A 13,796-nucleotide genomic window follows, 5' to 3' on the forward strand; every position below is an offset into this window, starting at 1 on the left:
ACTTGCAATATTCATTAAAGTGTAGTGTTTTGACACCTATAAGCTCCTATTACTGGTAAAATGGATTTCTTTGCATAGTCAGGCATGTGTTCTCTCCCAGGAATGATGATGTAGGTTAGTGTGTAAAGCTAGTCAGTTGATCTTCCAGCTGCTGTGAGAGGTGAGTGTGCCAATGCATGACATGTGCAATTCTGCAGGAACAGTATGAACGTCAAAGGTGCAGTGCTTGACCCTTCCCCATACTCTCCGACACATCACACAGTTTCCTCCAACTCCCCCACTGCCTTTCTACCTATCCTTTGCTCTGGCAACTCATGCTGTGATCCCATTTACCCCTATGCACAACAGATTGTTAAGGAATTGGCATCTGGTGCCTCCGCTCATCGCTCTGCCTTATTCAACCTTTCTCTCAATTTGTATCTTCCAGCCTTTTACAGCATACGTGTCCTAAAATAACACTTGATGAAAATAACAATCCCTCCATTCTATATCCCAGACTCTCCTTCCCTACCACTGTAAAATTCTTGAGAGGGTTGTCTTCATTCGCATAGTCCACTATCCTGAGGCACATTCACTTACTGACCCTCCAATCTGCATTCTGGACCGAACTCTCCACTGAGACTGCACTTAGCACATCCCCTATTCCCTGATAAATGTCCACCTCTCGCCTCACAACCATTCTCGTATTTCTAGATTTTACACTGCCTTTAACACTGTGATCCCCACCCCTGCTTGAAACCCCATTCCCTCCTTGGCTTCAAGTACACTGCTCCCTTTTCATCTGTGTTCAGTCTTAAGCTCACACCTCTTCACCTTATGTAGCTCCTCCCTTAGCAAACGCCTTCCCTCATTTGGCTGAAAACATAACTTTTGTTCGCTCATGAGATTACAATATTATTCTTCTTCCCTCCAATCCCTGAATGCGTGATCGACTGCCTAACCGCAATTCGTCCCTGGATGGTTCTAGGCTGCCTCATATTAAATTCTTCATAGACTGAAGTCCTGTTTCACCCCGACTCCCATGTCAACCCCAGTCTCTCCTCTCTTCTTTTCCTCTAGTCTACCTCATTCTCTGACCCACAGCCCACAACATTGGGGTTCTCGCTGACAGAGCCTGGAACTGTACCTATTTATCATGACCACTGCAGCCTGACTTAATCTGCTAAACATTAGAAAAATCTACCTAGGCCGAACGCACCACTGAACTTAAATCATCTTCTCTACTCTTTTGCTCACCACAACACACACACAGTGCTATGCTGATGACACCAAACTAATTTTCAGGCTTCCTTTAGCCACCTCCTCTCCTTCCCTCATCTCCTATTGCCTAATCGCCATTCAAACTTGGTGTGCCACCAATGATCTTTATCTAAATGCCAACAAGACTGAGATCCTCCTCATTGGTACACCTTCACCATCTTTTTCCCCTCACTCTCTGGCCGGCCTCCCTTGGCCCTCCTCCTACCCCTCACTTTGAGGCCAAGAACCTTTGGGTCATCTTAGACTCCACACTTTCCTTCTCTGCACACATCTCTGACATCTCTAAAAAGTCAAACTTCTTACTGCACTTCCTCAGAGGTACTCTGCCTTTCCTCTCCTTCCCTCAGAAGCTCATAATCTCCCAAGCTTTGGTTCTTTCTAGGTTGGACTACTTAATAGCCTCTTTCTAAATCTATCTGCCTCCACTCGCCGCCTTTTACAACTAATTCAGAACAGGACTGCAAGACTTGTCCTTGGCCTCAAGCCCTGGGATTGTATCTCTCCAGCTCTCAAATCCCTTAATTGGCTCACAGTGGATTCAAGGATTAAATTGAAAACCCTCTACATTGTCCACAAGGCTTTCTGGGGCCTGGGCCCAAAATAGCTTCAACTATCCCTCTGTAAATACCTCCCCTCTCGAGCCCTTTGCTCCTCTACTTCTAACTCCTTCAGGGTCAGTCGTAACTTGAGGAGAATCCTCTCAAGTTCCAGAAACGCCTCAAGACCCTTCCTATTGACTTCTTCTTTGCCCCTCTTCTCCCCTGCTGATCTGTTTTCTCTCTTGGCACCATGCACCTGGCCACCGTCTGTCTTTCGGGCCCAGGTACCCGATCACCCTGCCACCCCCCTGCACTGCTGCCGGGCCCCAACTTGCACTGGGGTCTGTATCTGTACCCATACAGCCCCCCCACCCACTTCTCCTCTGCACTTTTCAGATATACCCTCTCTGTTTAACCTAGCACTTGCCACTTGCTGGTTGCACTACCACAGTTTAACGTCTTTATATATTTTTACTTATTTATTCTGTTCTCTCCTCTGCACTTTCCACTTCTCCCCCTTCTATGCACTTCCTCCTTTTCCCTCTCCTATGCACCTGCACGTTCTCAATGATCATTGGGCCTAGTAAAATCATTGTTTTTGTTCTCCCATGTTCCCCCTCCCTTTGCTTGGTCGCGCTCTGAAACACTTGTGTATGAGCGTGATGTAAATAAAATGGCTCTTTCTTTCTCTTTCTTTCTTACTCTCTCTCTCCTTCTTTCTCTCTCTCTCTCTCTCTCTCTCTCTCTCTCTTTCTTTCTCTCTTTTTCTCTTTCACCTACTTCAAACCTCTCAACTCTAGCTACCGTGAGCATGCTGGAGGGCTCACCATGAAAAATCACCCCTGCTTTAAATTCTTGCTTCTAGTCTATAAATCCATCCATGATGTTGGTCCACATTACCTTGCAGACTGCATCTCACTTTACTCGCTCTCTGGCCATGTCTCCAGCCATCCTATCATTCTCGCCACCCTCTGTGCTTCCTTCTGCTTCTTTCTATACTTGCCCCATTCAATTTGAACGCTCTCATGATATATGGCATTTATAACGCGCCTATATACAAGTGTTTCAAGGCGCAACAAGGCAAGGGAGGGGAAAAGGAGGGAGGACAAAAAAAAAGATCTTACTAGGCCTAGTGACATTCAGATTGCGCAAGTGTAGGGGGAGGGGAGAAGTGCCGGGGGCGGGGGGGCGGGAAGAAAGGACAAGTGTAGGACAAAGAAACAAACGGGAAACAACAAGTAGTGCAGGAGAGTGGACTGTAAGGTTACAGATACAGACCACAAGAGCAGGGAGTGCAGAGAGGCAGTGCAGGTTTGCAGCTGGACAGGCAGGAACCTGGGCCCCGAATTAAGAGTGTTGCCAGGTGACCAGTGCTTTTATCAGACAGATCAGCAGGGGGAGCAGAAGAGAGAAGGCAGAAGCAAAGATGAAGGTCTTGAGTTCTTTCAGAACTGGAGATGGTTCTGCTCAAGTTTGAGAGGCAAGGAGACTGTTCCATAGGAAGGCACCCGCCGAAGAAAGAGATATGCCTCCAACTCGCTGCTTGGAGAAGTGACTGACACTCAAGCAGTTGGAGTTGGAGGAGCGAGGAGTGAGAGTAGGAAGATATTTCGGTAGCGAGAGTTGAATGTATTGTGCTCCAAGGCCCCAGAATGCCTTGTGGACGATGCAGAGGGTCTTGAACCTTGATTCTTCCTGCCACTGTGAGCCAATGGAGAGATTTCAGTGCTGGAGCGATACAATCCCTGGGCTTGAGTCCAAGGACAAGTCTCGCAGTCCTGTTCTGGATCAGTATGGGCAGTGAGTTTCTGGGGGAATGTGAGGAAGGGAAGAATACCTCTGAGGAAGTGCCGCTGGTAGTTTGACTTCTTAGAGACATCAGAGATGTGAGGAGAGAAGGAGACTGTGGAGTCGAAGATGACCCCAAGGTTCTTGGCCTCAGAGGTAGGAGCTGGAAGAGGGCCCACGAGTGGGCAGCCAGAGAGTGAGAGGAAAGGAAGGTGCTGGTGAGGTGATGAGGATCTCCGTCTTACTGGCATTAAGGCAGATTATTGGCGGCACACCACTCCTGGATTGCGGACAGACAATCCGGGATGACAGAGGGAGAAGAGGCGGCAGAGGGGAGCCTGAAAGCAAGCGGAGGGTCATCTGCATAGCACTGAAAGTTGGAGCAGAGAGCAGCTATGCAGTGGGCGAGAGGTGCCAGGTATTGGTTGAACAGCCGAGGAGAAAGATTGGACCCCTGGGGAACACCACAGGTAGAGGGAGAGAGATAGAGGAGAGAGGAAGGACCCAAGTTGGACCTGGGAGGGTCTGTCGGAGAGAAAGGTGGTCAGCCAGGCCAGGGCCTGATCAGTGATACCCAGGATATCACTGAGGCGGTTGAGCCGAATGGCATGGTTGACTGTATCAAAAACAGACGAGAGATCAAGGAGGATGAGGACAGATGGGTGGTTAGTGTCAAGGCTTGAGAGCAGCTTCTGCCCGCTCTGAAGCTAGACTGATGGTCATGGAGACAACCAACAGATTCAGTGGGAAGGTTAAGCTGGGAGATGGCCAGCTTTTCCAAGAGTTTGCCCAGAAAAGGAGTAATGGAGATGGGGAGATAGTTACAGGAGGAGTCAGCTGAGGGTTTCTTAAGAACAGTGTGCTCAAGGGAGTGCTTCAGGGGGGGAAGGGAAGGTTCCAGTGGTGAAAGAGTGGTTGCAGAAGTCAGCCAAGGCTGCAGCGAGGGTGTCAATATGGTCCTTGATGGTTTTGGATGAACAAGGAAGAACCTGTTTTGACAAGACTATAGATCAGACTTGTCTAGAAACCTTGTCAGGGGTGAACAAAGGAAAGAAACAGAAGTGAGGAGGGGATGCGGCCACAGGAAGGCCAGAAGTAGAGGGAGAAGGGGGAGAGGAAGAGAGGGTGGACAGACTGTCCTGTGTTTTTAGTGTTGAAATGTGAAGCCAAGGCCCTTCAGCGGGCCTGGCAGGGAACAGGAGAGGTAGAGACTGCAGCAGGATTGGCCAGCACCTTTCAGATTTGAAAGAGTTTGGCCGAGTTGTTAGATGTTGGAGAGACGCAGGCTTGGATGTGAGCTCTCTTCTTAGTGTGGATAGAGAGTCGGTGCCGCCTTTGGAGCAGGCGGCAGGCCAGTTTGTCAGAGGGTGCACATGATGCACGGCATTTTCTCTCAGCCACTCTACACTTGCGTTTAAGGGTGACGAGGTCTGAGTCGTACCATGAGTTGCATTTGGCTTTGCGCTTCAATCGGATCCTCATGCCGGGGGCTAGTACATCAAGAGTGTCAGAGATAGAAGAATGGAGGTTGGAAAGGGGCGGTGGCAGGATGTGAGTCAGCCCAAGCTGCAGGAGGGGAAGAGAAAGTTGTGGCAAAAGCCTCAACTAACACACGTTTCATGGGTCGGATGACCGAGAAGGTGGGTGGCAGTGCTGGAGTTGACTCGGCCTGAGGAGTACAGCAAGAGAGATGAGAGGAGAAAGTGGTCACTCTAGAGAGGGGAGTGGTGAGAGGGTTAGGGAGGGTGAGGAGATCAGAACAGCCAAGGTGTTCACTGCAGAGTGGGTCGGGCCAGAGGGAAGAATAGAGCGAGAAAAAGAATTGCAGAGATTGCGAAAGAGTCAGGGAGGACGGGAAGCATCCAGGGTAGGGGAGGGGAAGAGAGGGGGAGGGGACGAAAGGGGAGGGGGAAGAGAGATAAGCAGGAGAAGAAAGGAAATTGAGGTGCAGGAAGCGTCTATCAAAAAGGAGGCGGTTGGCTTGAGGGCCTTGGACCAACACAGTGCCATTTAGGTAAACATTAATAATGGTCTTAGTGGGGCTGAAGGGGGCCAGGAGGGCCTCCCACCGGGTACCACCATTAATGGTAGAGAAGGAAAAAGGAGAGTGCACAGACACCATATGTGGAGTCCATAGGTCTGGCGAAGGAACAACAAAGAGGATGTCGGTGAGGGTCTGTCTGGAGGAAGCACTGGTGTAGGTATCGGCGATAGGGAGGCCTGGTTTTGAGACCAGCATATCCCTTTCAAATGCCTTCCTACCATACTTGGTAAGAAGGACAGGAGGCTAGTCAATAGAGTAGCAGTTAGAGAAAATAGGAAAGACCGAGTGCACCATAGAGGATGCAGAGGGACTGGAGAGGGGGGGGAGGGGAAGACAGGAGTGAAGGTGGGGAAACAAAGGTGAGGAGAGGAGACACTAGGGGTGGGCACACAAGGAGGGGTGCAAGCAAACAAGACGAGAACAATTGATTTCAAATCACGATGGGCTTGATGAGACAAAAAAGAGCAATCATGTAGCTGTGAGTAACAAACCAGTTAACGGAGCAGGAAACGACCAAGGGAACCTGAAAGAAAAGGAACACAACCGGGGTGGTGGCAGTACGATGTGAGGGATCAACCAGGCTGAGCGAGGGCTAAGTAACGGAACAATGATCGAGGGAACCTAAAGCAGGAGAATGAAAAACATCCAGAGTAGGCAGTACACGATATTTACTTGGATGTCTTAGATATCTAAACTATCTCTTCACTGGAACGCTTCAAAACGGTATCACTACATATAATCCCCACCAAAAATATCACTGTATATATGGTCATCTGGAACGGCCAGAGGTGATATTTTTGGGGGGGGGGATAATTTTGGGGGGTTTTGGGAGGAGGGGTTGCAGGGGTGTCCCCCGCAGGTTCCATGCCTTAATATCACGGCAAAAATATGGCGATATTTTTGTATGGCGATATTTTTGCGGGGCTATTAACGCATGAAACCTTCAAAACTAGGAGCAAATTCCACCTATTAGCATGAAAGGACCACCCCAACTCATACCGCCTCCTCATACTCGCATTTCAGGACTACTCTGTAATTTGTAAATATATAAACTGGGATAAAAATTAAGATTGTATAAGCAGGAGCTAGAAGCATCTGCTGCGTATCCAGAATTATCCAGTGACCAGGACCTACCACTGGGGAATAAGGAGCTATTACACAGCAAGATGAGTCCCAATGTTTATCGATTTTCTCAAACCCACAGAGATTGTAAAACATAGGTGTGGTGTTCTGCATCAGTTTGCATAGGGAGACAAAAGTAGCTCCTGGTCACTGTTGGTGTTAAGCTAACAGGGCTCTTCTAGGGTACAAGCAGGAGCCAAATAGCTCCTAGCTTACCACAATTTCAAACCTTGTCAGTAAGTACTGGCCACAGGCTCTGTTAAAAAAAGTATGTTACTTTGGAAGTTATTATTATTATTAAATTTATTGAGCACAAGCCTAGCTCTGACCAGCAACAGAGCACTTTACAGAGGTATACAACAATACAGATACACAATGGAGTGCTTTTCGGAGGTAACAGAACAGATATACCATAGGGGGGTAGGATACAGAGGGTACAGCTGTATAGGGTGGCAGGGAGGAGAGGGCGGATGGCGTCTAGCAATCCACGTTGCGCAAGGGTGAAGTGATGGCTAGGTGTTGAGGTGAGACTCCTTGAAGAGGTGAGTCTTGAGTTCTTTTCTGAATTGTAGGGACGAGTTTGATGCTGATGGGGGTGAGGTTCCATAGTCTTGCGACGTAGGCAGAGAAAGCTTGTATTCTGATCCTTTCCTTTTTGCTGCGGCGGATTTGAAGTCTGCACGTGTCATGGCTTCTGGTGGTGCACTGTCTGCCGGAGATGCTGAGTTTCTCCGCAAGGTAATTGGGTGACTTGAGGGCGACTGCCTTATAGATGATGCAGCAAGAAGAAGGTGATTCGTGAATGCAGTGGAAGCCAGTGAAGGTCGATTCGGGCAGGGGTGCTGTGGTCATTTTTGCATAGACCCTTCATGAGGCGTGCAGCCGCGTGTAGGACATTTCTCAGTGGCACAGCGGTGGACGATAGGAGACCTTTGTGGAGGCCATTTCCCGCATACAAGTGGGATAGGACAAGTTCTTGAACAGTGGATTTAAAGCTGACCGGATGGTGGAAGGGCTTGACTCTCCGCAGAAGGGGGAGCTGATAGCAGGCTGTCTTTTTTGCTTAGCTATGTGTGTCTTGAAGGAGAGGTGTTTGTTGATGTGGAACCCCGAGGGACTTGGCGCTGGAGGTGAGCTTGGGTGTGAAGCCTTGAAGGTTCATGGTTGATAGCCAGATCTGTATGTCTGGGTGTTTGGTGCTGTTGGTGAGGAGTAGGAATTCGTCTTGGAGGGGTTGAGCTTCAAGTAGGCACTCGACATCCAAGACTGGATAGGTTAGAGGACGGTTTTGAGCCTGTGGATGTCCTTGATGGAGTCGATCTTGAGATATAGCTGTCTGTCGTCACGTATTGGTGGATGTATATGTTGTGTGGATAGGAGGGCTCCCATCAGCTCCATGTATAGATTTAAGATTCCTGGGGAGAAGTTGGATCTCTGAGGTACTTCCACAGGTGATGAGTAGCATTGGCGATCTATAGGAGTCCATCTGCACAAACTGCTGGCTGGTGACGATGTAGGACTTGAACCAGTGTAGCACAAGGTTGCTGATCCCCATGTGCTGATGTAGGATGTCTGTGAATGCATGGTGGTCCACTGTGTCGAAAGCGGCCGAGAGGTCGAGTAGAACCAGGAGGGCAAGGGTAGCTGTCGTCAAGGATGTTGAAGGCATCGTCAACTATCCACATGATTGCTGTTGCCCTGCTGCATCTGGGTCTGAACCCAGATTGGTAGGTTTGGAGGAGATTGTTGGTGTTGCTGTGTTGCTGCAGTTGCGCGGTTACCACTTTCTTGATGATCTTACCTAGGAAAGAAAGATTGGTGATGGGGCGATAGATACCTAGGTTGTACAGATACAGAGTGGGTTTCTTTAGTAGAGGGAGTATTTGTCCTGTCTTTAGGTTTGATGGGAAGGTGCCTTGAGTTAGTGTTTTGTTGATGATCTGCAGGTAGGGAAGGAGAGCTTCTGTGGGGAGGACCTTTAGGTTGGATGCCGGGAGGATGCTGGCTTTATACGATGTGGCTTTGAGGGCGGCCAGGGTTTCTATCAGGTCCTCTTTAAAGAGTGTCTTGAATGTTGGTGAGGGTGTGGAGATTTTGCGAGGAGGGATGTGAGGGAGGTCTGTGGATGCAGAGCTGGTGTCTATGTGCTGGCAAATCTTGCTGATTTTGTCAATAAAGAAGGTGCTGATGGCAGTGGATTTTTCGATGGATGTGCAATGTCTGCTGCATGGGCGAAAGCTGAGCGGACAATGGTGAGCATCTTCCGCGTTGTAGACGGTGAGGGGGTGCTGATGGGGTTGCGGCTGATGTGGGTGAGCTGGCTGCATTTTGGAGTCCATGCCCTATAGAAGGGCAATCGTGTTTCCCGGTGATGGTAGGATGGCCTGTGGGGACGGAGGGAGAAAATACACGTCGAAGTGATTGCTGTCTGAAATTACACCCTATTCTTAAATATATACAAATACAGATGTGCACTCTTCCAAGAATAGCATGAAAGACGAGGTTTGCAATGTTTTATGCCCAATCTTTCATGGATTGTGTACTCTTTTGTAGTATGCCAGCAACCCTGAACAGTGACTTGCTGGGTTTTATTTTTTGAAATAATACATATTAACTGGTTTTGCAAGGCATTTTCCTTTCAGTACTGTGACTTGCCATCTGAGATGTTTATTAAAATCTTGATTTGGATAACTCTCTCTCCCCTCCCTCCTTTTTGACCCCTCCATCCCCTACCTTTAACCCCATTTGCCTTTCTTCTTGTCCCCATCCATCCTTTTATTTTCTTGTCTCTTTTCTCTTCCCATTGTTACTGTCCCCTTCCACCTTCCCATCCAATTGCCCTTGTCCAATATCTCCATTTTTCTTTTTCATTTTGTATTCTCTTTAAATGTTCTCTCTTTACCCATAATATACTTGTTTCTGTTAATGTCCCTCCTCCTCATTCCATCTCGCTTTTCTTATTCCTTCCCTTTTTTACCTTTAACCACTTTTTTGTATTGTCTCCACTCAATCCTTCCTTATTATTCACTTTTCTCCCCAGTTCCAGGAGTCGCTGAATTTGCTGCTTCCTTTAAAAGTGTAAGTGGTTTTTCTTTCCTATTGTAGTTTTAATGTGCAAATGTTTGTAGTCATTTTGTTGGTTTTAATGTCCTCTCCCCTCGTGTATGTATGTAGGTTTCCTGTAGAGCATGCATTACAGCCCAGGGCTGCAACTAAGATTTTCAATTAAGTTGTGAGTACAATTATTTTTAGGAAGTAGAAACGTGATTCCCATTCTCATTGAAGGTACTTTGTTTAGGTAAGTATAACTTAAGTTTAAGTTTATAATATGTTTTTGTAATCCATACTTCATTTCACCTAATATTTCATGCAAATTAACAGATGCACATTTACCTTAAAGTTCCCCTTAAGGGAATCCAAGATGGCCACGGTGGGGAGAGCACTGTGATTGATGCTCTCCCGAACCCCGAGGCTTCCCGACTGTGCGTTAAAGCCTTCCCGAGGCAGCAAATTTTGTGACGAGGAGTGCCCGCATTTAAAGGGGCCAATTTCAACATTCAAACCGCTGCAGCTGAACGAGCTACTCCAGCGGGAGTTGGGTCTGACCAGAACCCAAGAGGCGTCCCGCCCAAGCCCAAGGGAAGGCCAAGAAGAAGAGGATCGAGCGGGAACAGCCAGCTGGAGGACTGTGGTTGTGAGGAGGGACAGGAGAGCCGGAGGTCCGTTTAGGCGAGTGAAGGGATACCCTGTGACCTGTGTGAAGAGAAGCTCCTGAGTCTCAGAAGAGGATAAGAGCTTCGGTTCGGGGAGGGACGCGGGAGACCAAGTGGTAGGAGGAGGAGCCGGCTGCAAAGGGGCAGCAGGAGGCCCGCCTTTACTTCTCCGCTGAGAGGCGCAGCTTTCTCATGGTAAGTGGATTGGGAGTGGAGGAGGGCCCAAGGAGACCAGAACCTCGGCGTGGTGAGGCGGTGAGCAATTGGGAGTGAGTCTGTAGTGAATTCCCGATATACGATTGGGAAAGCACCCGGGGAGAGCTAGCCGGAAATATAAGCTTAACTACCAAGCAGAGTAGCGAAGCCAATAAAGGAGCAGAGTGAGAGAGCCCTAGCAAAGAGAGAGCTGGGGGAGACAGCAGGGGAGAAAGCAAGGCCTGCAACAGGGTGGGGAAAATGCCCTGGGAACCTGAAGAGATTGGGGGAGCCTATGTATCAGGAGCAGCACGAGTTAGGCATCGTGAGGGGAGAAAGCCCCAAGCCCAGTGCAAGGGAGCAGAAGCCCTTGGGGAAGAACAATCAGGAGATGAAAGGAGACTGTCACGCATTCAGGCACACAGGAGAGTGCTAACCCATCCCTTGGGGCAAAATTAGAATACGTCATGGGGCCGAAGATGATATGATATGGTATTTATAACGCGCCTATACACAAGTGTTTCATAGATGGACATATATAAACCCAGGAAGCAAGTAAAGCAAGAACTTTACCCGCATCTGGGCTAAGGGGGTCACCGAAAGTGAAAGGTCCCCTGGAATTATGGGCTATTCCCCCCCCATAACAGACACATCAACATACAACAAATCGGTGGCTTGAAGCTTTTGGAAATTCACTCTGCCCATCCACAAGGATATCAAGAGTTGCGGGGGGATAAAGCATTCCTTCCCCAAGATAAGAGGATGTTCACGAAGAGTCTCTACCTGGTAGAGCTCTGGATATCCAAGTGAGATTAGTCCCACGGGAAGGCCTACAGTAAGTCACTATGTCTAAGATGAGAGGAAAGGACCCCCCTTAACATCGAAGGGCCCCAAGAAACCCCCTGAGAGTAATCCCCCCTTCTCCTCTGGCGTGAGTTGGAACAGCTCCGACGCCCTGGAGATCATAGCATGGAATTGATTCCTATACCAAAAAACGTGAAGCGAAGAGGAAGACCATCCTTTCAGTCCCCTCTTGAATGACTTTTGGGATGAAGGATTGGCGCTCATGAAGAACCCTTCTATGGGCCCACCCAAGAGGGACCGTCCGGAGAAAAAGTTCAGGGTGCCGGACTCTGCGCCCAAGTGCTTGCGGTCCCAGCCGTCACTGGACTCAGTGGTCTTGGCAGCGGCAAGGAATAAGTCTTCGGGCTCTACGTCTTCGACTGCGTCCACCCCTCCTGACAACAAGGGGAAGAAGTTTGATGCGATGGGTAGGCGAGTGATCTACTCTGCTGCGAGGACTATCAAGGCCGCCAACGCCCTTGCTATCGTGGTGTTACGACCGGGAGCTGTGGTTCAAGCTCGCCCCTCTGCTGGATTTTCTCCCCGACGATAAGAGGGCAGAGGCATTGGAGAGTCTTCAGGAAGGTGAATTGGCGTCGGCCCACGCCATCACGGTGGCCACTGACATCACGGACGCGGGATTCCGCCAGATTTTAACAGCGTTTGCCTTTGCTGCTGTGGTTGGCTCAAGGCCACCAACTTTCGTCAGGAGGTCCAGAACAGGGTTTTGGACATGCCCATTGATGGCGATAACTTCTTCAGGAAAGCTGTGGATGAGTCCCTACAGGCCATCAAGGCGAACATGGAGACGGCACATGCCCTTGGCACGCTACAGCAATGACGGCTGTCCTTTCGGTCATCAGGAGGCAAGTATACCTGCTCCTCAAAGAGCTTGGACGGAGGATCCTCTACTTACCGTCAACCTTCCCGTTCCTCGGCCCAGGAGAACAATAGGGGGCGCTCCAAGAACTTCAGAGGAGGACACTGTCATCATAGGTCACCGCAAGGTGGCTTGTCTACCTCCAAGCAGGAATGAACCAGCCGTGACGTCGGGCCCCCACCAGTGCACCCCGGTAGGCGGCCAGCTGGCCAACTTCGTCAGCGCGTAGAAGTCCATCTCCAACGACCGGTGGGTGCTGGACTCTCTCGCCCACAGACACTCTAGAATTCCATCGTAAGTGCCTGCAGATACCACCAGTGGCCCGGCAGGAAAACCACATACCTCAGCTGCTGCTGGAGGTCCGGCCCATATTAAAGAAAGGGGGGCTCCGGAGTGTACTCAAAGTACTTCCTCATACGAAAGAAGACCAGGGCTGGATACCCATTCTCGACCTGCGACGACTAAAAAAATTGATAGTCTCAGAAGTTCTGCATGGTCACTCCAACATGTACTCGGACAACTGGAAGAGGGAGACTTTCTGTCGTCACTGGACCTGGAGGATGCGTACTTCCACATCCCCATTCACAAGGTGTCAAGGGTATCGAGAATCTCCTCTTGATCCTGTAGGATCTCGGCCTCCCTTACTTCCCTTTCCTCCTCACCTCGTATTCCCCGGCGTAGGTTCAGGGTCTGGTTCTCCTTAGGCTTGGCCTTCCCTTTTTTTTGTAGATGAGAGCGGCCGAAGGAGGCCGCCACCGCGACACCCCAAGGGTGAGCGGTGGTGACCCTCCGCGGCCGCGGAGTTGGGGGGAAAAAAGCCAGAGGCTGAAAAAACCCCAGAGAACTGTAGATGAATCGTCTGTAGTAGGAAGCACTTGACACTTGCAGGAGCTGGGTATCTGCTGGAGAAGAGGCACACACCCTTCCAGAACTGGGCAGCAGGCCTCCAAGGAGGAATAGCAGAGGTAGGTAAGAAATCGGAAGTCCAAGTATCAGCAACAAGGCAAGGCAAATCCGAAGTGTATTCCTGGGTACGGTACACAGAAGGAGCCGATAAACAAGAAAAGGCGAGTGGAGGAAGGTAAGTAAGAAAGGCGGAAGGATTGAAAAGACGGAAAGGCAAGAATAGTAAACAAAGGCGGGCGGAAGGGGAGGTAAGGAAACGGGAACGAAGTAATAGAGGGAAGTTAGTTAGGCGGTAGGACGGGAAGGGAATGGAGAACGGGAGCGAGGAAAAGGGGAGAGGAAGGAATCAAGAATCGGAGCGAGCTCCGGAAAAGAGAAACCTGGGAAGGAGAGTACCTCGAGCCGGAGCGGGGTGACCGGAGAGGGTACAAGAAAACTAACAAGGAAGGGGGGGTTAGAGTACGGAAAACAAAACGGTAGCAGGGGACACGAGCACGAAAGACAAG

At 49.6% G+C, this 13,796-nt stretch overlaps 1 protein-coding gene across 4 annotated transcripts in view; it reads left to right on the forward strand.

The window, feature by feature from the left end:
• The window catches only part of LIN52 (lin-52 DREAM MuvB core complex component), a 1,138,589-nt gene that overhangs the window by 382,389 nt on the left and 742,404 nt on the right, over nucleotides 1-13,796 (forward strand). For all 4 annotated transcript variants that reach the window (XR_011283757.1, XR_011283758.1, XM_069637610.1 and 1 more), the window contains exon 3: nucleotides 9,794-9,831. Coding sequence is in view for 2 of the 4 variants with exons in the window: in XM_069637610.1 (XP_069493711.1) it covers nucleotides 9,794-9,831 (38 nt within the window). In the remaining 2 variants the exon portion in view is untranslated. The remainder of the gene's footprint in view (nucleotides 1-9,793; nucleotides 9,832-13,796) is intronic.

The sequence above is a fragment of the Ambystoma mexicanum genome, chromosome 14 (genome assembly GCF_040938575.1).
Source record: "Ambystoma mexicanum isolate Mex_15411 chromosome 14, UKY_AmexF1_1, whole genome shotgun sequence".
Lineage (NCBI taxonomy): Eukaryota > Metazoa > Chordata > Amphibia > Caudata > Ambystomatidae > Ambystoma > Ambystoma mexicanum.